General features: G+C 38.2%; 2 protein-coding genes and 2 long non-coding RNA genes across 8 annotated transcripts in view; 3 read left to right on the top strand and 1 right to left on the bottom strand.

Annotated features, from left to right (window-relative positions):
* The window catches only part of LOC135096647 (cadherin EGF LAG seven-pass G-type receptor 2-like), a 72,020-nt gene extending 66,014 nt beyond the window's left edge, over positions 1-6,006 (top strand). For 2 of the 4 annotated variants that reach the window (XM_063998337.1, XM_063998336.1), the window contains 7 exons: positions 1-16; positions 279-460; positions 776-1,000; positions 1,584-1,772; positions 2,165-2,237; positions 2,526-2,666; positions 3,718-6,006. The exon at positions 1-16 is cut by the window's left edge and continues 130 nt beyond it. In XM_063998337.1, the coding sequence (XP_063854407.1) occupies positions 1-16; positions 279-460; positions 776-816 (239 nt within the window). In that variant the 3' untranslated portion in view covers positions 817-1,000; positions 1,584-1,772; positions 2,165-2,237; positions 2,526-2,666; positions 3,718-6,006. The remainder of the gene's footprint in view (positions 17-278; positions 461-775; positions 1,001-1,583; positions 1,773-2,164; positions 2,238-2,525; positions 2,667-3,717) is intronic. The other 2 variants (XM_063998338.1, XM_063998339.1) reach the window with 2 other exon arrangements.
* LOC135096649 (uncharacterized) lies at positions 2,614-14,530 on the bottom strand. Of its 2 annotated transcripts, none has more exons than XR_010264885.1 (4): positions 14,229-14,530; positions 12,826-12,937; positions 10,356-10,529; positions 2,614-2,765 (listed from the first exon to the last, which is right to left on the bottom strand). It is a non-coding gene; the product is annotated as an uncharacterized LOC135096649 (long non-coding RNA). The 2 variants fall into 2 exon arrangements; XR_010264884.1 differs by lacking the exon at positions 2,614-2,765 and adding an exon at positions 6,210-6,884 and having other exon boundaries at positions 14,229-14,507.
* A 6,629-nt stretch (positions 14,531-21,159) lies between these two features.
* Positions 21,160-25,000, top strand: part of LOC135096613 (serine proteinase stubble-like) — a 27,261-nt gene continuing 23,420 nt past the window's right edge. Inside the window, exons 1-4 of the mRNA XM_063998242.1 lie at positions 21,160-21,164; positions 21,560-21,720; positions 22,231-22,709; positions 22,991-23,152. Of these exons, the coding sequence (XP_063854312.1) occupies positions 21,160-21,164; positions 21,560-21,720; positions 22,231-22,709; positions 22,991-23,152 (807 nt within the window). The remainder of the gene's footprint in view (positions 21,165-21,559; positions 21,721-22,230; positions 22,710-22,990; positions 23,153-25,000) is intronic.
* The window catches only part of LOC135096594 (uncharacterized), a 3,868-nt gene continuing 2,807 nt past the window's right edge, over positions 23,940-25,000 (top strand). Inside the window, exons 1-2 of the long non-coding RNA XR_010264845.1 lie at positions 23,940-24,469; positions 24,894-25,000. The exon at positions 24,894-25,000 is cut by the window's right edge and continues 111 nt beyond it. This is a non-coding gene — a long non-coding RNA (uncharacterized LOC135096594). The remainder of the gene's footprint in view (positions 24,470-24,893) is intronic.

Below are 25,000 nucleotides of genomic sequence, written 5' to 3'. Positions count from 1 at the left end.
CCTTCATGCAGCTTGGGTGAGTTAAATACTTGTGTGTGTGTGTGTGTGTGTGTGTGTGTGTGTGTGTGTTGCTTTTTTATTTTCCATGTCTCATTTGTCATGACTAAATGTTTAGAGTAAATAAGATGTTTAGTATAATTTCAGATAGTGCAGTTGCTCCCTATGATATGTTGTCCTATGGTATTATGGTCTGTTATTTGTATCTCCTATATAGAATATATCATTGTAGCAGGGAATATTATAATCAGAGTGACATAGATTACTTGCTGCTATTTCAGTGTGACAGTTGCTGACATCAATGATGAAGTGCCTGTGTTTGAGGAGCGGGAAGACTGCACCATGATTACCGAGTTTCACCAGCCTCGGGAAACCATCACTGTGGTGCATGCCACTGATGGTGATGACATAAACTCACCCAATGGCAGGATCCTTTTTTCCATTGAAGGTGGAAATGAGAAAGGTAAGGTTTTGTACATTCTATTTAAAATTTCTTGTGGCATTGTATCAAAGTTGTGTGGATAAGGAGACAGTTTCATTGTGAAGGCTGGTGTGTAGAATTTACAAGAAACATGTTAAAACCCCATCAGTGTCTTTGCTATTTTCAGATACTATTGTATGGTTTAGATTATTTACACATGCCAGTTAGCCTTACCTCTGCTTTGGGTGATGATAACTTTGAAATATAATATTTTACAAATTGAATGATGTGCAAATGAAATGTACATCCTTTAGGCTATGCTCTGCAACACTCATCACATCATGTTTTATATTTCAGGTCCGTTTGAGATCCGCAATATAGAAAAAAACAGCAGCTGAAATATTTGCTGCCAAGCCCCTTGTTGGCCATTATGGAAACTATTCATTGGAGGTTCAAGCACAAGACAGAGGATTCCCACCAAACTCTGTTTTGTCTCATATTAATATATGTGTACTAGACTTGAATGACCATGCTCCACAGTTTGTCTCTCCATCTGAAAATGTTACAATCAAAGTGCCAGAGGTTTGTATACTGCGCTGCCTTTATGTCTTTTTGTGCATCTATCCTTATAATCTTGACAAACAATAAGTTTTTATGTAATTTCATAGGAGAAAATTTGGATTAAGATACACAAAATATGTTGCATTGTAAGTTTCAGTTCCAAAGGATTTGCTTTCTTTAAAATTATGAACTGTCACCAATATATATAATTGTAATTGATTCAAAGAATGAAAATGATGCATATATTCCACTTATTTTTTATTTTATTTTATTTTTTTAATTTAATTTTTTTTTTATGTCAAACTAACAGTTTCAACCAAGAAAGTTGTCAGTATCATGACAATCTAGGAAATCTATCTATTTTATCCTAACTCTTATCTCCCTCTGAGAGCATTTCCTATGTGATAGCCATGACAGAACAGTCTCCATCTCCTCTAAACTCATTTTGCAATAGAGATCATTATCACTTAAGTAGACAATAATGTAAATTATTGAACTATAAAATAAGACTTATTCAGTTTTACCAGTAATTTTACTGATTAATTTACACTGTAGTTGGTTAATGATAAGTCTTGGGATATTTACTTTAATATGTTTGTTACAGAATGGTACTGTTGGGAGCCTGGTGATACAGGTGAGAGCTACAGATCAGGACATTGGCATCAATGGAGCAGTCCGTTACAGGATCCTAAAAGACACTTTGGGACACTGGCAGACCTTCACCATAGATCAGACAACAGGAGCCATATTGCTGCAAAAGCCTCTTGACAGGGAGAGACAGAAGCTCTATGAGGTGAGTCTTTTGACTTAATATTTTCCTTGTAATATCCAATTTATTGACAATCCACTGTAGGGTATGGAAAGGCTGCAGTATGTAATGTATAATAATATTGACAATGGTATGAGTTACTTCAGGATCCTTAGTTTTGCAAACTCTGTGTTATATGTTTCTCAGGATGTTATGAAATATTGGTATGATATGAGTTTCCACTTTCTCTCTCTCTCTCTCTCTCTCTCTCTCTCTCTCTCTCTCTCTCTCTCTCTCTCTCTCTCTCTCTCTCTCTCTCTCTCTCTCTCTCTCTCTCTCTCTCTCTCTCTCCACTATTATGGTAATTGTATTATGTGTGTTATCTGCTGTGCTTGGATTTACACAGTTATATACAGTTTGGTTTTGTGGGTTTGCAGGTTTAGTCAAAACTACAGACTACATAGCCAAGATAACTGTTCTAAAGGAGAAAGAATGTATTTAAGAAAGTAGGTGAGTTGTTTGATCCAGTTAAGGTGACAATGTAGCAGTGGTGTTTTGTATCAAAAAGAAAACAGGATTTTGCCATGCCTTCTCAAAAATTTCAGGACTTGCTTTCACTACCAACTTTTAACATTGTTACCTTGCATGCATGTTCAACAAAAGTCAAAGCTAATGAGAAACTTGCTTTTATAAAACAGCTTGCTACCCAACAAAGCAAAGGATTATATTTATTTATTTATAGCCTTTCACTATTCCATAATTCAAGCCAGTGAATCTAATCTCTTTCTTTCTATACAGATACCAGGATATGTGACCACCACCACCACCCCCACCACCACCACCACCACCACCACCACCACCACCACCACCATTGGAGTCCCCTCTGTAGTTGCACATTACGGCCCTGTTGTGTACCCTGGTGGCCTTCATAGTTGACCGGTGAGTATGTATATTTGTTGAGGGTTGCTGTGCTCTCAGTCACTGTCTTCCGAGGCTACAGAGAGTTTCTCCTGTTGATACTGTAGAAATGTTGTGTATCTGTCAGAAGAACCATAAAAAACTCTCTTGAAAACCTGTGTCTCTTCAACTAGAGGCTTTGGGAAGTTGTGGAGGTGTGGCCAGACTTGTTTCAGAATGTACCAGAAAGTCTAACCTGATTTTCTTGTTAATATTGGGATTTTTATTGGAGTTAAAAGGAAGTTTGATATTTTATCAATATTTATTTATTTGGTGAATTCAATGAAGTTTGACATAAAGTTATATTCAAAGTATTTACAAACACACACACACACACACACACACACACACACACACACACACACACACACACACACACACACACACACACACACACACACACTACAGGTCTTAACCAATGCATCATAAATTTTTGTGTATAGTTATTGTGTTTAGTATTTTGCAAACAGCATCTTTAATAATTTTATTGCATGCCTAAAAAAAAAAAAATTCAAGCAACATAGCTTAATATTTGTGTTTGTTTATGTGCATGGCTCTAAGTAATATATGTTTGTGTGTTAGTTGGCTTGTGTGTGTCTGTGGTTTGCTATTGGTTCAGTACATCTGTGCCTGGCCTGGTCTGAAACGTGGCTGCTTTACAATGTTTTCTGGCACAGAGGAAGAAATGGTGTGCTGTTCTTCTGTTTTGTCCTGACTGAGAAGCTGTTGTGTTTTTTTTCCTTGTTCTGCGTTGCTGTGCTTCAAGGGGTGGACTTGCCTGTCCTCCATTGTCCTGTGTCTGTCATGCTTGTTGTATAGTCAGTAAAACACCTTTTGTTCTGTCTTGCCCTGAATGGTCTGTTGTGCTTGTTGTGTCTCTCAGATCTTCCACATTCTCTTCTTCTCTTATTTTTTCTGATAATTTCATTTGACTTTAATTCTTTTCATCTATCAACACCAATATACCACACCACACCACCACCACCACCACCACCACCTGCATCACACTCAGACTTTCCTTTCCTCCACTTAGCTGAGTGCAGCTGTCGGTGACTGCAGGAATGGACCTCAGATGGCGGACACAACAGCATTACCAAGTCAAGAAGTTGTCCAGTATTTTATCTCTGCTCTCAAACAAGCAATGACCAGTGGTGGTGTTGTTCATGTCTGGCTTGTGTGTGTGTGTGTGTGTGTGTGTGTGTGTGTGTGTGTGTGTGTGTGTGTGTGTGTGTGTGTGTGTGAGTTTGTTCATCCATTATGATTTGAAGAGATTGTGTTTGTATTTTTATTGTGGTACTGTGATTATACTTTGAAATGATACGGCCTTAAAATTGACCTTTGACCCTGTGTGGTAGTGGAGTGAGGCTTGTGACAGTTAGGAATTGGTTGTCAAAAAGTGACCACATTGGTTTTTCCTCAGTTGCTTTAGCCATGAAAGTTCTATTCCTTGTGTTCTTTGTCATGATGATGTTTGATTCCCTTGGTTTCCAATTGGTTGCCTTTGTGTGAGTTTTGATCCAGTCATTTACTTCCCTACTTACTGAATTCCAGGAAACAAAGGGATTGCTTGCTCCTTTTGCTTCCTTGTGGACAAATTCACTGCTAATAGTTTGTTATTTGGAAGTTTGATTGAAGGCTTGTTCCTCCCTCTCCTCCACCCTATGACTACTTGATGCTATCTAGTAAAATTCTTCACAATGATGTTTTCCATGCCTTCGCTGCCCTAAACCCTTGGAAAGCTTGGAGGGGTCCCTCCTCTTGTTCTTCAAAACTGCATTTCTGTGCTTGCACCTTGCCAAGTCAAACTCTTTCAACTCTGTGTGTCAACATGTAATAATATTACTTCTTGCTGGAAGTTTGCCTACATTCAGTCTGTTCCTGAAAAGGGTGACCATTCTAATCCCTCATACTACTGTCCTGTTGCTTTAATTTTCTGCCTATCTGAAGTTTTTGAATTTATCCTCAAAAGGAAGATTCTTAAACATCTATCACTTGACAACTTTCTATCTAATTGCCAGTATGTGTTCCATAATGGCCAGACAAAAGAAAACATGTGTTCAGTGGCTTCAGCCACCACCAATGGTCTCTCTTTTTAAGATTTCCTGCTTAACTAATGTTTAAGTATCTCATTACAAAGATAAGAATATAGATATCATAAAGATGGTTATTTATATTGATTAGCATATTAGCATTATGAATGTTCCTGTTCATATGATTATAACTATCAGCAGAAAAAATTGTATAACATGTGTCATTCATTTACTTGAAGCTGCATTGTCAAGGAAGCTTGATACACTTTTCAGTGATGTGTTTATGTGCTAACATATGTGTGCTTGGAGCATAAAAGATAGTCTACACTATATTTTGACAAATAAACAGTTGGTATGAAAAAATTACTTTTACCTACAGCACTTACTTAATTTGCATTTGGGCACCATCTCTTTGAAAATAGTCCATTTGAGCAGCAATACAGCAGCACATTCAGCACTGTTGTCACCCCTGAAACTTATTCTGGAAGTGTTGTTCTCAAAGCATGTCAAGCATCTACTGTTTGTGCAGAATCATCTCCACAATGGACAGAAGAAGCATCAGGCCAAAGTCTGTCAGGAATTCTGTCAGCCAGCCATGAATGACCCAACCTTCATGTCAAAGGACATCTCTGGGAACAAAATTTGGGTTTACAGGTATAACCCCCTAACCCAAACAAGTCTTTACAATAGAAGAGTCCAGCATCTCCATGCAGGGCATGAGGCAGGTCTGGAAAACCACTAAGAGCATTTTTATTCAATGTCTTTGAGATTCATAGGATAGTTCATCATGAATTCATCCCCCAAAAAAGATCATCAACTGCCAGTTCTACTCAAGTGTTTTGAGGCATCTGAGGACATTAATTTTGGCAGATATGGCTTGAAATGTGGTGCAAGGCTAAATGGATGCTCCATGATGATGATGATGATGATGATGATGCACCCTCTCTTACATATTATCTCTTATAATGCATGGGCTTCTCAGATGCATGATTATCCCTTTGCAGCTGCCCTACTCATCAGATTTGGTACCAACCCTTGTGACTTGTGTCATGCTCCCCACATGGACATTCATTCTATGGAAACAATGAGAAATTGATCTCAAGATGAGATAAGTCTTTAGCCATGACAAGTTGTAGCCAGCCAGGGATTGAACCTCTCACTGAGAGAACACAAGGATGACACCTTAGACATTGAGACCATGATGACTGTCAGGTCCCAAGTTCAGTTTTAGGACATTTATACTCCTAATCTCTGCACTTTTTTTTCCTGGAAATAATAAAGATGCAGCTGAAGGGATGCTCTTTTGACACCATGGGGTAGGTTCATTAGATTAGATTAGATGTGATTTACTTTAGAGTTTTAATGAAAGCAATGGCAAAAAAAGACTATGGTTCCAGCCTGTGTGAGACAACCCTCAAGAATTTAAATATTTCCAAACTACTTATAGCATTCAGATTGTTCATGGATACAACTGAAGGTAATACAAACATAGGAGTTGTAAAAATATTTTTTTAAATAATGAATTAAGACTTATACAGTACACAAACATTCATTAAAAGACCACACTGAGCCACTGTTTACACAAACAGCTGATGAATGCTCACTGTTGATGTCACTATCAATGGTGGCAGCTGCAGCAGTTACAGCTCATTCTTCTCACCAAACTTGCATCACTGTGTATAGTGCTAGTGATGTTGGGATTGGAACTGCACTTGCTACCTCGATATCAGTGTTACAGACATTTTTACAATTTGTTGCGGACCATCCATGCAGTAGGCTTTAAATTCCGTTAGGGTACGACTCGCAAGCAAGCTGATCCCAGGCAGTATACGTGATTTGCATCAGAATACTGCACATTAGTGGCGAGCCGACTGTAGTCACCACAAAAGAAATCTATACAGCAAAAATGCAGGTGAAAAGCACATATGGAAAAAATGTGGATATATTTGAGTTGCATATCCATCATGTGCTAGAACACAGTCATCATACATCTCACAGCAGCTGAGACGCTTGTGTAGCTGTTCATACACATCCAACACCAGTGCTGGTCCAGCTGCCACGGAAGCAGCATCCATAACTGACGACTCCATCAGGCTTCACGCAACCCATCATTGACTAATTTTGGATGCTTACAGTTTTGTTGTTGTGCTTTACCATAGGTCACCAGGAGCTGAAAATGAAAGAAAAAGCACATTCATTGGCATAGCTGCAGCAGGGAGTGTTAGTGATATATATGGCAGCTGATCTTGTGTTGACCCAGAAAGCCATTTACCAGCTTAAAAACTCCACTGTCACCCTCCTGCCTCCAGGCTTAGCATTAATGCCCCCCCCCTGAAAAAAAACTCTTAAATCCCCCCAAAAAAGTTTAAGTGGTTATTTCAGGGGGTTTTAGAAAATATATTTTACTAATCAAGATTTAGTTGTATATTATATTGATAATTAAGGTCTATATATATACATACACATTAAAATTGTAAAATAGTCAAGTCTGTCCCATTAAATTCCTAACCTGTATCAGCATGACCTAAACAAGTGTGTGTTCTTCATTAAAAGAGTGTCAAAATCTTTCAAGATCTAACTCCCCTTGTAATTTCTTGCACCTAGCCAAAAACATCTCCAATAACTTTGCTTCTTCATGGCACTACTGCCATCTCATCTATTTCTAAAGCTGAACTCTTCACTCAAACCTTTGCTAAAAACTCTACCTTGGATAATTCAGGGTCTGTTCCTCCGTCTCCTCCATCCTCCGATTACTTCACGCTACCTATGAAAATCCCTTGCAGTGATGTTTTCCATGCCCTGGCTAGCCTTAACCCTCAGAGAGCTTACAAACCTGATGGAGTCCCTCCCATTGTTTTCTGAAACTGTGCCTCTGTGCTTGCACCTTGCCTAATCAAACTCTTCCAAATTTGTCTATCAATATCTACCTTTCCTTCTTGCTGGAAGTTTGCCAAAATTCAGCCTGTTCCTAAAAAGGGTGACCATTCTAATCCTTCAAATTATCGTCCTATTGCTGTAATTTCCTACCTCTCCAAAGTTTTGAATCTATTCTCAACAGGAAGATTCATAAACATCTATTATTTCACAACCTTCTATTTGATTGCCAGTATGGGTTCTGTCTAGGCCACTCTACTGGTGATCTTATGGAGTTCCCTACTGAGTCTTGGTCATCCTCTTTTAGGGATATTGGTGAAACTTGCTGCTGTTGGCTTGTGCATAACAAAAGCTTTTAATAGAGTCTGGCATAAAGCTTTGATTTCCAAACTATCCTCCTATGGCTTCTATCCTTCTCTCTGTAACTTCATCTCAAGTTTCCTTTCTGATCATTCTATTGCTGCTGTGGTAGACAGTCACTGTTCTTCTAAATCTATTAACAGTGGTGTTTCTCAGGGTTCTGTCCTATCACTCACTCTCTTCTTATTTTTTGTTAATGATCTTCTAAACCAAACTTCTTGTCCTATCCATTCCTACACTGATGATACCACCTTGCACTTTTCCATGTCTTTTTTGTAGACATCGAACCCTTCAGGAAGTAAACAATTCTCACAAGGAAGCCACAGAATGCCTGACTTCTCAACTCTCTAAAATTTCTGATTGTGACCGAGCAAACCTAGCATTGTTCAATGCACCAAAGACTTAATTCTTCCATCTATCAACTCGACACAACCTTCCAGGCAACTATCCCCTCTTCTTCAGTGACACTCAACCATCCCCCTCTTCTACTGAACATCCTCAGTCTGCCCTTCAGTTATAATCTGAACTAGAAACTCTTCATCTCATCTCTAGCTAAAACAGTTTCTATGAAGTTAGGTGTTCTGAGTGTTCTCCACCAGTTTTTCTCATCCCCCAGCTGCTAGCTTTGTACAAGTGAAGTGTACAATAGTGAAGAGTAACGAGGAAAAGAAGTAAGAATATATATAAGAAGAATATATATATAAGAAGAAGAAGAAGAAGAGAGAAGGAAAGAAAAAGAAAGAAAAAAGAAAAAAAAAGAAAGAAAGAAAGGAAGAGGGATTAAGAAGAAGAAGAAGAAGAAGAAGAAGAAGAAGAAGAAGAAGAAGAAGAAGAAGAAGACACACACACTCTCACAAAGAGGTCGAGGGGATTAAAGACAGCTCTTCATATAGATGCTCTCTCTCTCTCTCTCTCTCTCTCTCTCTCTCTCTCTCTCTCTCTCTCTGAAAGTTTCTCTAATATCAAGTTTTCTCAGTTGATGCTGATGATGATGATGATGAGAGGAGGAGGAGGAGGAGGAGGAGGAGGAGGAGGAGGAGGAAAAAGAACAAGAAGAAGAAGAAGAAGAAGAAGAAGAAGAAGAAGAATAAGGAGGAGGAGGAGGAGGAGGAGGAGGAGGAGGAGGAGGAGGAGGAGGAGGAGGAGGAGGAGGAGGAGGAGGAGGAGGAGGAGGAGGAGAAGAAGTATGTGTATTTGTAATTCATATAAATAATATATATTGAAAGTTGAAATTATAACTAGATCTCTCTCTCTCTCTCTCTCTCTCTCTCTCTCTCTCTCTTTCACTTAATTAAAATTCTTTCTGGTTAATCTTCCCTCCCCCTGCCCCCCCCTCTCTCTCTCTCTCTCTCTCTCTCTCTCTCTCTCTCTCTCTCTCTCAAAGGATTAAAGAAGAAGAATGAGGAGGAGGAGGAGGAGGAGGAGGAGGAGGAGAGAGAAAGAGAGACAATGAATTTATATATTGCCACAAGTCATTTAGCCAATAAGCCAGCAGGAGGAGGAGGAGGAGGAGGAGGAATAAGTAGGAGGAGGAGGAGGAAGAGGAAAAAGAACAAGAACAAGAAGAACAAGGAGGAGGAGGAGGAGGAGGAGGAGGAGGAGGAGGAGGAGGAGGAGGAGGAGGAGGAGGAGGGGCAGGAAAGAATGCATGAGAGATAAGGAACTCAAGTTAAGGAAACAAGTGTAAATAGATTAGGATGGAGAACAGGTGAAAAGGTAACAGCCTCCTACACTGATGCAGTCATCTGGAAACAGCACACTCCTGCCTCTTCTTAATCTTGCCACACCAAAATCTCTCAACCAAGAGATTTTAATCTTATTGCATTTTCAATACAAAGGATGTGAGTTTAGTGCCATTTAGTTTAGCGTAACAGAGGCATACAGAGTTGTACTACTGAGGACTCAAAGCAAGCTGTTTTTGACAAAATATCCAAACCCTCCCTGTGTGTGAGGAGAGATACACCATGTTTTTGTTAGTGTTTCAAAGGGAATTTGATGTACCCACTCACACACACACAATCTCCATTACTTTGTACCACATTGAGCTGCCTCAACATCCACCTAAATGCTGACAACATCAAACACAAAGAAAGAGATGTTGAATGTTTTCCATTGCTAATATTTTTGCAAGCATCTGGTTATTTCTTACAACATGTATCTTGATTGCCCCTTAGGATGTGATGAGACCATATCTGCTCTCTTAGACTAAGTGCGCATGCACGCACACACGCACACAGCTTAGGCTCATGCCCTGTACAATACAACTAGGTAAATACACACACACACACACACACACACACACACACACACACACACACACACACACACACACACAGGAGGGTAAGACTGCTAGCCTTGCACTCCAGCCAAGAGACAAGATGACAACTATTCAGCTAACATCCAGTACCTATTCACTGATGGGTAAACAATGCCGTCCTCGGCACGCAGACTCTGCCTCCGGGTGATACCTGTGGATTTGTCCGTTGTTGTGGAAATACTCAAGGCCCTTCAGTACTTCCCTAAGTGCTGTGGCGATAACTGCCTCGTCAAACAGTCTGTGCCTGCAGCCTGTACTCTCATCCTGCAAGAAAGGCTTGTTTAATGGATCACTGATGAAAGGAGTGCACTTTTATTAGGAGAATTTTCAAGATGGTAAATATGTACAGTCAAAATGTAGTATTGTATGCAAGAAATGTCATAAGTGTAATAAAGGCAAGTACATATATCATATTTGACAGTAACTATGTATGGTTAAAATGTAATGATACATTGTAAGGAGAAATGTCAGAGTGTAATAAAGACATATATATTATGTTTGACAGCATATCACAATAGAAATATTACATCTCCATTTCATGACAGCATATCTAAGAAACAAGTTTTCAGTGTATTAACCTAACCTAACCTAACCTAAAAATCAAGGTCTAATCTTTTCACTTTTTTTTTTTTTTTTTTTATCTTCATGTTTTGTCTGTTATTGAAGCATACTAGCTTTGCATATTTTAATGCAGTGTGATTGGCATCTCATGTAGTATTATTTTATTATTTTTTTTTTTTACTTCCTGTACTAATGAAACACTTTTCAGTGAATGATAATACTGTCACCTTGTGGCAACACAAGAGCTTGTAAGTACAGTATGAAGTGCACCCATTGTGTTTCTCTTGAGGCCAATTCTGATCACATTTTCTTTTGTGTTAATGAAACATCATGTCAATGAAATTCTCTGACATTCAGCTTTCACAAAAATACTGTATCACAGTTTTGGGATGAGAGATCCTCTGAAAATCTTCCAACTTCCATACCACTCTCTTCCTTTTGAATTCACACATGCTTTACATCCTTGGTTTGAATTAACAACATTCCACTGGAAGGAGATGCCTCACGTTCCCTCATCTCTCTTTGTTTCACAGCAGGCACAGATATGCTGTCGTGGCACTGTGTCCAGCAGGAAGCCGAACGGGCGCAAGCCCAAGACCGCAAACCCGGCTTCGGCCACAACAGCATAACTACACCCACTGTGAAACAAAGACAGATTAGAATGTTGTGAATATGAAAATATTTCATTACCAGTCATTCTCTGAAGTATGACAAGTGATTTATCCATGGAGTTAAGTACAGAAAGTACAGTAACTCCCTGATAATTAACATGAGAAGACAAATATTCCACACACACACAAGTATCAGCAGGCCAACATAACAATCTACAACCAGCAATAGCTGAGAAAATTGTGAAAAAAATCTACCATGTTAAATATGCTTTGGATATAATACAGAATGCCTGGAGACACCTTTTATGAAGATCAGTATGAGAATGTCCAACACTGGTATTAGGAGTGATATGTTGAAAAGGTGTTCTTGAATAATCAGCATACTTGTTCACTGACCACTTTTGGTGCCCTTGTTTTGAAAGAAAGTTTCGTCTCACCCTGAGACTGAGAACTTTGAGATACGTACTTTCCATATTTTCATTATTTTCAACCAAGATCATAAAGATAGTGTGTGCTTATATAAAGTGTTTCAATGATAACCATTGACTGTACCATTATATAAGATAAATAAAGGATTTAAATATACTTGTTAAAACTTAGGAAAATAGACACAATTAGTTTCTTTACGTCATCAGCGTAAAGCGAGCGAGCGAGAGAGAGAGAGAGAGAGAGAGAGAGAGAGAGAGAGAGAGAGAGAGAGAGAGAGAGAGAGAGAGAGAGAGAGAGAGAGAGAGAGAGAGAGAGAGAGAGAGAGAGAGAGCTCAGAGAGAATTATAAGATACTAACTCCTCTTACTAAGCCCTGAACTAGGATGAGATAACAGTACAGTTAATATACCTATCAGCAATGACTTATATGTGATGTCAGAGGGCAGATGTTGTGATAACATTCCATCTTTGGTAATTCTTCTTTTATAAGTGTTGTGGCCAAGATAAAATCTCACCCCATTGGCCAGTCACCAATAAGCCTCACTAAGCCAGTCACCAATAAGCCTCAATAAGCCACAAGTCATTTAGCCAATAAGCTAGTACGAGGAGGAGGAGGAGGAGGAGGAGGAGGAGGAGGAGGAGGAGGAGGAGGAGGAGGAGGAGGAGGAATAAGGAGGAGGAGGAGGAGGAGGAGGAGGAGGAGGAGGAGGAGGAGGAGGAGGAGGAGGAGGAATAAGAAGGAGGACGAGAAGGAGGAGGAGAAATAAGGAGGAGGAGGAGGAGGAGAGGAGGAGGAGGAGGAGGAGGAGGAGGAGGAGGAGGAGGAGGAGGAGGAGGAGGAGGAGGAGGAGGAGGAGGAATAAGAAGGAGGACGAGAAGGAGGAGGAGGAATAAGGAGAAGGAGGAGGAAAAATAAGAATAAAGTGAATGAGTGTTGTGGGCATAGCATTGCAGCAGTACCTGCATAAGTTAGTAAAGCTGTGAGACACCTCACATGCCTTGCCTGTCACCGCTTGTGCCGGCTGGCAATGCAGAACACAATCTCCAGGACTCCGTGGTTAGGGTGACAGTTCTGTGGGAATGGAAGATCATTAGATTTTCACTCGTATCAAGTTGAATTGGTTTAGCTGACACACACTCTCTCTCTCTCTCTCTCTCTCTCTCTCTCTCTCTCTCTCTCTCTCTCTCTCTCTCAATTGATTGCAAAGACCACAAAGATGATTAGCAGAGGTTTTCGTGAGTGATTCTCCTGTTAGTAATGTAGGAATGTTAATTTGACACTAAAACCATAAAAAACATCTTTAAAAACGTGTGCCACTTTGAATAGTGCCTTTTAAAAGCGTGTTTCTCCCATCAGTACAGTAGAAATGCAGTTATTTATTTACATTTTATATATAACACACACACACACACACACACACACACACACACAGAGGTGGTCTGGCAGGGAAGTGTTATGAGAGATGTATAAACCCATAGCAAGGCAAGGCACACAGCTTTCACACTCACCTCACACTCACAACACACTTTCAACACCTTAACCTTTGTTGGGGAAGAAAATCACTAAAATATCACCCTTATTCTCACTTATTATCAACCTTAACTCACTTATTACCACCCTTATTCTCAATCACAACACTATTTCTTCGCATTAACCCTTGTTGGGGAAGAGAACCACTGAAATATCACCCTTATTCTCACTTATCACCCTTACCTTATTTATTACCACCCTTAACTCACTTATTACCACCCTTATTCTCACTCACAACACTCTTTCTTCGCATTAACCTTTGTTGGGGAAGAGAAGCACTAAAATATTATCTCCTACGAATTTATTAAGCCAGCACTCATCACTGTAGCCCTTGATGGAGACGAAAAGCACTCCTCCCCTATCCTTACAAGAGCACTCACTAAAATCTTATGTCCATATACCAAAACCAAACACAATTTTCCCCCTCACCCTCACACTCACTCACTCAAGCCCTTAAGAACGTAAGAAATAAGGGAAGCTGCAAGAAGCGACCATGCTTACAGATGGCAGTCCCTCTGTGAAATATACCTACCTATTTCCATGTTATTCCCAGATTTTTAAGCTTGTACCCGTTATTTCTTGTTCTACCCTGGTTGCTGATACTAAATATTTTGCTTACATCTCCCTTGTTATAACTCTTATACCAATTAAAGACTTGTATCAGGAGAGAGAGAGAAAGAGGGTGCCTATCCTGTATAACATAATAAAAATATTCCCAAAAGGAAGTCCTTATGTAATCTCAGATATCTTAACAGTCACGTCTCCCAGCGCTGTCATTTTGCCAACATACATTCCTCATTCACTTCACAATAAAATTTGACGGCTAACTTACCCGTTTGAGGTGAAATAACGAAGATTAAAGAGCGATTAATATATCCACTGCACTACACTCGATCGGCTTCCAACTAGCCTACTCCCACGTCGGTTATTTATTTTATTTTTATTTATTTGCTTATTACTGTTGTTTTTTTCACATAAATGTTTGTTTTGAGTTTTTGTTTATTTAATTTTTGGTTGTTTTGTGTTTTGTTCTGTTTTATGAGTTAATTATTTTGTTGATCTCGTCATTCATTAATAAAATTCTTGATCCATTTATTTGCTTTATTCTTGTGTGTGTGTATAATTATATATATTTTATAATGTTAAGAGTTAATTCTTTTTTTCTTGTGTGTTTTTCTGTTTTTTCTTCTGTTTTGTGTCTCGAAAAAGAAAATCAGATTATTTATTTCATCTTCGAATGTGGAGCAGTTTTGTTTATTTATTTATTTAATTTTGCCTAAATCAATCGTTTTTAATTGCAGTTTTCAGTAGAAACGTTTATTCTGGCTTTTTATTATGTTTATTTCTCAGTTTTGTGACTATATTATATTTTTTGAGACTTGTGAAGGCTAGCTGATAAACACTGACTACTAACCCTTTAACTACTAAGAAACACCATTTATCTCTCTCCCTCGCCAGCCTCCCTATTGCCAACTGTCTTCCACATCTATATAATCAGGAAACCATGTCAAAAAAACTACTTATGGGATGCTGGCGTTAACCATATAACTGGGTAGCCTATCTCCACTCCTTCGCCAACATCTAAACACAAACCTATCTAGAGTTATTTTAGGATTATTTACCATGACGAAATTGTTATATCAAGTTGTTTTATATATTAAAATGTTACCATCATGCCCACATACACACACAAAACCATTTAATTTGTAAACAACAAACATGTGTAGCCTATCATTTACATAGTGTTATTTTCTGATTACATACCGTGAGAAAATTACTTATATTACCTTTATTAGTTTGTTTTATTTATTAAAATATTTCTTTAATGCTTCCATGCACACACACAAAACCATTTCTTTCGTAAACACAAAGTTATTTAGGCTATAATCTAATATCATTTTCTGATTCTTATAATGACTACTAGATTACAAATGGAAGTTTCTTTGCTTTAAATTTCTCATTTTTCTCTCTATTTCCTTTTATTAAATCTTGCTACACACCTCAAAGCCTTCCCTCTCATTAATATTCGTATATTTGTGCCTATAAAACTCTAAGTATTTCATATTTTCGTGTTATTCTTCCATTTATTCATATTCCTACACTTTCCACTATTCTGTTTCTCTTATTCTTCTATTTTCTTTTATTTTGTTCAGCTTATATTCCGTCTCCTCTTGTTAAGACTAATTAAAGGTCATTTTAGTTCCTCTCAGTCTCTATTTAAATTAAGAGAAAATGCACAGAAATTAGCCTAGTTCCCAAGGATGTTTCTCCTGTTAAGAATGCAGAAATCTTGCTAATTTGTCACTAAAACTCTATAAAACCACCTTTAAAAACCTATGTCAATTTAAATAAAGGCACAGAAGTGTTATTTTTTATTTAAATTAAGAGAAAGTGCACAGAAATTAGCCTAGTTCTCAAAGATGTTTCTCCTGTTAAGAATGCAGAAATCTTGCTAATTTGTCACTAAAACTCTATAAAAAAAACACCTTTAAAAATCAGTGTTTGTTTAAATAGAGGCACAGAAGTGTTATTTTTTATTTAGATTAAGAGAAAGGCCACAGAAATTAGCATAGCTCTCAAGGATGTTTCTCCTGTTAAGAATGCAGAAATCTTGCTAATCTGACACTAAAACTCTATAAAACCACCTTTAAAAACCTATGTCAATTTAAATAAAGGCACAGAAGTGTTACTTTTTATTTAAATTAAGAGAAAGGGCGCAGAAATTAGCCTAGTTCCTAAGGATGTTTCTCCTGTTAAGAATGCAGAAATCTTGCTAATCTGTCACTAAAACTCTATAAAAAACACCTTTAAAAATCAGTGTTTGTTTAAATAAAGGCACACAAGTGTTATTCTCTATTAAATTAAGAGAAAGGGCACAGAAATTAGCCTAGTTCTCAAAGATGTTTCTCCTGTTAAGAATGCAGAAATCTTGCTAATCTGACACTAAAACTCTATAAAAAACACCTTTAAAAACCTATGTCAATTTAAATCAAGGCACAGAAGTATTATTCTTTATCTAAATTAAGAGAAAGTGCACAGAAATTAGCCTAGTTCTCAAAGATGTTTCTCCTGTTAAGAATGCAAAAATCTTGCTAATCTGACACTAAAACTCTATAAAACCACCTTTAAAAACCTATGTCAATTTAAATAAAGGCACAGAAGTGCTATTTTTTATTTAAATTAAGAGAAAGTGCACAGAAATTAGCCTAGTTCTCAAGGAAGTTTCTCCTGTTAAGAATGCAGAAATCTTGCTAATTTGTCACTAAAACTCTATAAAAAACACCTTTAAAAACCTATGTCAATTTAAATCAAGGCACAGAAGTATTATTCTTTATCTAAATTAAGAGAAAGTGCACAGAAATTAGCCTAGTTCTCAAAGATGTTTCTCCTGTTAAGAATGCAAAAATCTTGCTAATCTGACACTAAAACTCTATAAAACCACCTTTAAAAACCTATGTCAATTTAAATAAAGGCACAGAAGTGTTATTTTTTATTTAAATTAAGAGAAAGGGCACAGAAATTAGGCTAGTTCTCAAGGAAGTTTCTCCTGTTAAGAATGCAGAAATCTTGATAATTTGTCACTAAAACTCTATAAAAAACACCTTTAAAAATCACTGTTTGTTTAAATCAAGGCACAGAAGTGTTATTTTTTATTTAAATTAAGAGAAAGGGCACAGAAATTAGCCTAGTTCTCAAGCAAAAATCTTGCTAATCTGACACTGAAATTATATATATATATATATATATATATATATATATATATATATATATATATATATATATATATATATATATATATATATATATAAAAAAAACCCTTTAAAACCTGTGTCAGTTTAAATAATCCTTTTAAATGCAGTTGTCTGGGGCAGAAGGGTTAATCTTTTCTGGTAAAGTAGATGATGCACTAATAACAAGGAAAATATATTGCAGAATAAAAAAAAAAAAACACCTTTTAAAACCTGGTCAGTTTAAATAACCCTTTTAAATGCAGTTGTCTGGGGCAGAAGGGTTAATCTTTTCTGGGAAAGTAGATGATGCAACAATAAGAAGGAAAATATATTGCAGAATGAAAATAGAAGCAAATAGTGGAAGAGGTGGATGAAAATAAACAGGTAGGAGTGAAATATGAGTTTTTTGTGGATGAAAATGACTGAGAGGAACTAAAATGACCTTTAATTAGTCTTAACAAGAGGAGACGGAATATAAGCTGAACAAAATAATAGAAAATAGAAGAATAAGATAAATTGAATAGTGAAAAGTGTATGTATATGAATAAATGGAAGAATAACATGAAAATATGAAATAGTTTCGAGTTTTATAAAAGATAGGCACAAATATACGAATATTAATGAGAGAGAAGGCTTTGAGATGTGTAGCAAAATTTAATAAAAGGAAATAGAGAGAAAAATGAGAAATTTAAGGGAAAAAAAACTTCCATTTGTAATCTAGTAGTCATAAGAATCAGGAAATAATATTAGATTATAGCCTAAATAACTTTGTGTTTACGAAAGAAATGGTTGTGTGTGTGTGCATGGAAGCATTAAAGAAGCAGTTTAATAAATAAAACATACTAATAAAAGTAATATGAGTAATTTTCTCACGGTATGTAATCAGAAAATAACACTAGATAAATGATAGGCTACACATGTGTGTTGTTTACGAATTAAATGGTTTTGTGTGTGTATGTGGGCATGATGGAAACATTTTAATATATAAAACAACTTAATATAACAATTTTGTCAATTTAAATAATCATAAAATAACTGTAGATGACATTATAAGGTAGATAGGTTTGTGTTTAGATGTTGGCGAAGAGTGGAGATAGGCTACGCAGTTATATGGTTAACGCCAGCATCCCATAAGTAGTTTTTTTGACATGGTTTCCTGATTATATAGATGTGGAAGACAGTTGGCAATAGGGAGACTGGCGAGGGAGAGAGATAAATGGTGTTTGTTAGTAGTTAAAGGGTTAGTAGTCAGTGTTTATCAGCTACCTTTCACAAGTGTCCAAACATATAATATAAAGTCATAAAACTGAGAAATAAACAGAATAAAAAATAAGAATAAACGTTTCTACTGAAAACAGCGATTAAAAACGATTGATTTAGGCAAAATTAAATAAGTAAACAAAACTTCTCCACATTCGAAGATGAAATAAATAGTCTGATTTTCTTTTTTGAAACGCGAAACAAAAAAAAAAAAAACAGACAAACAAACGAGAAAAAATTAATTAACTCTTAATATTATAAAAATACGTAATTACATATACACACAAGAAAAAAAAACAAATAGATGGATCAATAATTTTATTAATGAATGACGAAATCAACGAAATAATTAACTCATAAGACAAAACAAAAAAACAAAACAAGTAACAATTAAATAAACAGAAAAATCAAAACAAACATTTCCGTGAAAAAACAATAACATTAATAAACAAATAAATAAATCAAAAATAAATAAATAAACCTGACAGTGGGAGTTTGATGCGAGTCTTGAATATAGTGCAGTGGAAATATTAATCGCTCTTTAATCTTCGTTATTTCACCTCAAACGAGTAAGTTAACCATCAGATTTTATTGTGCAATGAATGAGGAATGAATGCTGGAAAAATGACAGCGCTGGGAGACATGACTGTTCAGATAACCGAGATTACATAAGGACTTCTTTTTGGGAATATTTAGATAATGTTATATGGGATTGTCACCCTTTCTCTCTCTCTCTCTCTCTCTCTCTCTCTCTCTCTCTCTCTCTCTCTCTCTCTCTCTCTCTCTCTCTCTCTCTCTCTCTCTCTCTCTCTCGGTAATGTTAGGTAAGAAAGTTTTAATCAGTAGGACCTTAGAAAAATTTACTTAAAATGTCATGTTTTCTCTCTTCCGTTCCTCTTGTATCAGATTTTTCTCTAAAATCTTGAGAACTAGGCTAATTTCTGTGTCCTTTCTCTTAATTTAAATAAAGAATTACACTTCTGTGCCTCTATTAAAACTGACATAGGTTTTAAAGGTGTTTTTATAGTGTTTTAGTGGCAGATAAGCAAAATTTCTGCATTCTTAACAGGAGAAACCTGGCTAATTCCTGTGGCCTTTCTGTTAACGCGGTCCTTTCCCTGTATATAATTGCAAAGCCTCTATTGCTGTATATTTTGTGCGTTCAGAAACATTATTGCTATTCTGTTCTGCCCCACAATCTTAATTCATCAGATTTGCTTTCCTTTTACACAATGGCATCTTGACCTAATGCCCCTAACAGAATATATTTTAAATTTCTCGCTGTAGGTCTTATTTACTGCCTCTCATCTTTATTGCAGTTCCTATAAATATAATAAGGAAGAGGAAATATCAATGTAGGCATTTATTGAACTAAAACCCAGCTGAGTACGATAATTTTATAGGTTTATATGCGAGGCCGATGTAAGCAAGGACCCAGACCAAGTCCAAGATGGAGGATCGAAAGCCGCTGTGGATGTGGTGTTAGGAATTGAAATGTAAAGATTCCCGGTATAATAGGCCACGAAGAGGGACGGAAATAAGAGGAATTAACTATTTCCTGCCCCTGGAATAGTCAAGGTAAGGGAAATAAGGTGTGGAAGGCCGGGAAATAAGGAAACTGAGAGGGTGATAAGGGCAGGGGATGTTTGGGTCAAATTAGCGGATTTTTATATTATTTTCGAGTTGTTTGTTCATTGTTGGTGTTATTTTTTCAATATGGCGTTCGTTTGGGTACGTTAAATATGTTTGCCATTCCTGTATCAGTTATTTCATCTTAATTTCCTTGTTTGTTTGTTTGTTTGTTTGTTTGATACAGGGGAATATTGGGATCCTTGCCTAGCTGAAAGAGAGGATACACACACACACACACACACACACACACACACACACACAGAGAGAGAGAGAGAGAGAGAGAGAGAGAGAGAGAGAGAGAGAGAGAGAGGACCCCAGTACACCACTAGTGAGGTGTTGTGGTCCCTGGCTGTCTGTGTGGTGTTAGTTGCCAGCTGTGCATTAGTGAAGCCAACCATTGCACTCATTATTTCATCATTCACATTATATATATCACAAATACACTGAGAAAGAGAGAGAGAGAGAGAGAGAGAGAGAGAGAGAGAGAAGACCCCAGTACACCATTAGTGACGTGTTGTGGTCCCTGGCTGGCTGGGTGGTTATATATCTCACAAATACACTGAGAGAGAGAGAGAGAGAGAGAGAGAGAGAGAGAGAGAGAGAGAGAGAGAGAGAGAGGACCCAAGTACAGCATTATTGACTTTATTGATGTGACAAGTACACAGTTTTCATTGTAATATTTAGTTTAACTTATAAAAATATGGATTATTATTGTTACTTTTATTGTTTTATGAATTAGATGGTAAGTTTTTACTGGAATATATTGTGTAATTGTAATATAACAATGATTTTGGCCTGGCTTGGCTTAATTCAAGGCACACTGACGGAAATTAAATAGATAAATAAATAAATAAATATTCAACATTATTTTCAAATAAATTAATTGATAAATAATTAAATAAGCTTGTATTCTTATACTTTATATGAGTGAAACACACACACACACACACACACACACACACACACACACACACACACACACACACACACACACACACACACACACACACACACACACACACAAAGAATAACTGATAAAATGAATAATTACAGTCGATATGAAGGGTTAAATAAGGTGAATTCTGATTGGCCGGTGGGAGGGAAAGGCTTAAGGGCTCGGCCAGTCGTGGCGCTTTGCGAATGGGGTCTGTTCCGAGGCAAATATGGTGTCATGGCCTCGGGAAACGCAGAATTTTGATTGGAGTTGGTTTTTTGTTTGTTTTTAAGCTCAGAATTAATCAAACTAATTGCCAAAAAGCAACAGAGACATCAATTAACATCTTCACATGTAATACCACAATTATTTCCAGATCACCTGAAGATCTGCCACCCCAGATTGTCTCACCTGAAGATCCGCCACCCCAGACTCTCTCACTTGGTTAGGTTAGGTTAGGTTAGGTTAGCCTTACCTAACCTAACCTAACCTAACAACATGAATGCATTAAAAAACTGAGTGGATATAAAATGCAGAAAAAAGTTTACTTCATTAAAAGTATGGGATCACCTGAAGATCCGCCACCCCGGATTGTCTCATCTGAAGATCTGCCACCCCGAGTGCGGCTGGGGTGGCGGATCTTCAGGTGATCCTTATTTCCTATGAATTCAACACCAGGAAGTTTTCAATGGTCATCACCAGACGCAGCGTCCTACCACAGCTTCAACAGCAGGCAGCACTCGGACACTGCCGACAACTAGTCCCCTGTGAGCAGCATGCAGTGATATCACCAGATGCACAGCACAAGAAGAGCCAGTGACATTATTCACTGCCTCAAATAATCTTGTTTTCCAGAACAGTGATTATTGTGCTTATCATACACCAATAATTGTATATCTTGGTATTTTTTTTTATTTTATTTATTTGTGTATTTTCATGCTAAGATTACATGAAAATAATTGTATATCTTATTGTTTTTTGTACTGTTTTTATTGATTTATTTGTTTCTGTGCTTAAATTAACATAGAAATACTATTATTTTGTATTATTTTGTTCAGATTACATAAAAAAAATAATTGCATCTCTTATTATTTTTGTATTATCTTATTTAAACAGTAATTATTGCAATTGTTTAATTATTGTCTCATTATTGACGCCAACTGTTGACTGGGAACCCGCAACCTAACCTAGCATTGTTTTTTATTATTATTATTATTAATTATTGTTGTTGTTGTTGTTGTTGTTAAGCCCTGTCTAATTTATTTTATATATTGCAGTAGTGTGTGTGCTGGGAGGACCTGAGCCACCTCCACCCCACCCTGCCCTGACACACTGGATCCCCACCAAACCTCTCCCTGCCCCTCCCTGTGGGGGAGGAGGAGGTCTGCGCCCCGCCCGCCCCGGCCCAATCACCTTCAGGCTTGGGGCAAAGGGTGCGCTGCGGCTGCCCCGCCCTGACCTGAAGGGCTTCCTGCCACAGGAGGAGGAGGAGGAGGAGGAAGAGGCGCGGGTGCCCCCCCGGGGGACACGACAGCGGCGACGACGAGCCCTCCGTCCTGCACCCCCCGGCCCCCGAGCCCCGCCCCACCCACCATCAGCCACACCAGTCCCTACCACAGCCTCTGTCCCCCGCCCCACACCAGGAGCGACTCAGAGCTGCCCTCCGCTGCGCCCCCTGCTCCCCCTAAAGCAGCAGCAGCAGCAGCAACAGCCACAGCAGGTGTACAGCTGGCCCTACCCTCCACAACCACAGCAGGTAAGAAGAGGCAGGCAGGCTGGTTGTCACTGCCTGTGGCACTGCAGCACTGTGGCACTCAACACAGCCACAGCAGGAGAGGCAGGGGAGAGCTCTCACACACACACACACACACACACACACACACACACACACACACACACACACACACACACACACACACACACACACACACACACACACACACACACATTACTTATATAACTGTCACTAATTACACACAAGTAATTCTTTCACAGGTCAATTATCAACCCCCAAACTAACCCCCCTCCTTCCAACAGTTCCAGTACCCTTATGATGCAGCTGAGGGGACTGACACTGCCACCACCACCACCACCACTGCCACTACCGCCACAACAAGGGTTATTCAGGTGTTGCCCCAATATGCTTCAACCCCACAGCCCCACTCCCCCATGACAGTGCAGGCAGGGAATGTCATACAGGTGAGAGAGAGAGAGAGAGAGAGAGAGAGAGAGAGAGAGAGAGAGAGAAAGTTTTTTACATACAGAAAGGAGAGACAGAGATAGAAAATCAATCTTACTACTACTACTACTACTACTACTACTACTACTACTACTACTACTACTACTACTACTACTACTTCTGACCACCTCCTCCCTCTCAGGTTGTTCCATGGAGGTGGAGGTGGGCCACACACACCTGGGTTACCTGTGGCTTGGCTGATCTCCCTCCTCCAGCAGGTGAGAGAGAGAGAGAGAGAGAGAGAGAGAGAGAGAGAGAGAGAGAGAGAGAGAGAGAGAGAGAGAGAGAGAGAGAGAGAGAGAGAGAGAGAGAGAGTATATATATATATATCTGCTGTTATTGTATTTATTTGTGTATATTTTCCTTACAGAGTGATTGATTGATTAAATGATATATATTGGTGTTAATATATACAGACAGACTGGTATATAGACATTCTGATATGTGATGGCCAGTCTGTGGACCACAAGGCCTTTGTGGACCAATGAATGTTTTATACTAAGGTTTATTAAGACCAGTGTTTTATTCAGCTATCATGAAAAAAAAAAAACAGTACATAATTATATAGTAAGTAATTCATAACTTTAACCCAATCAAATTATAGATACTTGCAAGAAATAATGATACCAATAACACAAGCAAATAATAATAATAATAATAATTACTACAAATTACAATTATATGTTTATAATAGTAGAGCTGATTACAATGGGAAAAATAATCTATGCCTATGCAGTGTCTGGCCAGGCACTAGTGTGTTTTGGGGGCTCAGACCAGCACATTCCCACTGTTTATCCATTGTTTGAGTTGATGCATTGTCTGGCCAGCCACTTGTGTGTATGTAGGGGACTCGGACAAGTTTATTTAATGTTCAGTGACCCGTTTGCAGGCACAGGGGTGTTGACAAGCTGGGTGTGCAGGAGATAGACAGTTAGAAAGGTTTACAGTTCAAATGCTACATGTATCTTAAAAATACAGATAATAAGTGGATAAATAGATTGAAATTAATATAAAATACCATTCTTTATTTAACACTTAACCAAACTTAACCAACATACACACACACGCTAACTCAGACAGTACCCTAACTACCTTAGCATCCCGCAGGAGGCCATGTCCGAGGTGCCAGTGGTGGGGTCGCCAGTTCCAGAGTACGAAGTGGAGGAGGAAGAGGAAGAAGAGGACGAGGAGGAGGCACGGATGAGGAAGAAGAAAAGATTATTACCTGTAGCCCTCCCTCCAGCTGATAAGGGGATATTAATGAGGCCTTCCTACAGGTGTGTCTGTGTACCTGTGTGTCTCTTTCCATCTCTCCCTCTCATTTTTCCAGTTTCCCATTATTTTCTCCACCATCTTCCAGCCTCTCACTGTCTTTTCTCAGCCTCTCCCAGCCTCTCACAACCTGTCACACCCTCTCCCAGCTATTCACAGCCTATCACAGACATAACCTATGTCACTCCCTGGATCAAGTATCAGTCCAAATTTCATCACAGACATAACCTTAAATGCTGCTGGTGTGAAAAATATCTTCCTGTGAAATGGAAGGCCATATCATTAGAATATCATAGAGAGAGAGGACTGCAATGTGCAAAGACAACAAAGTCGAGATTCTTCCAACATGCCGACGCCTTTGAAGGAGTGATAAATAGCAGGCATCAGTAACTAGCTAAACTTACACATATTCACATTTTCACTCTACAGTTACGAGACCCAGATGGTGTTCCTCGGCCTTTAGATCTGAACTTCTTCAAGTATTCTGCCTCAGTGGCTCGTTCCCCATCCTTCATCAACATGAGGGAGGTGTCTTG

This window comes from Scylla paramamosain, unplaced genomic scaffold (assembly GCF_035594125.1).
Source record: "Scylla paramamosain isolate STU-SP2022 unplaced genomic scaffold, ASM3559412v1 Contig5, whole genome shotgun sequence".
NCBI classification, from domain to species: domain Eukaryota; kingdom Metazoa; phylum Arthropoda; class Malacostraca; order Decapoda; family Portunidae; genus Scylla; species Scylla paramamosain.
This window is presented reverse-complemented; position numbering and strand designations above follow the sequence as displayed.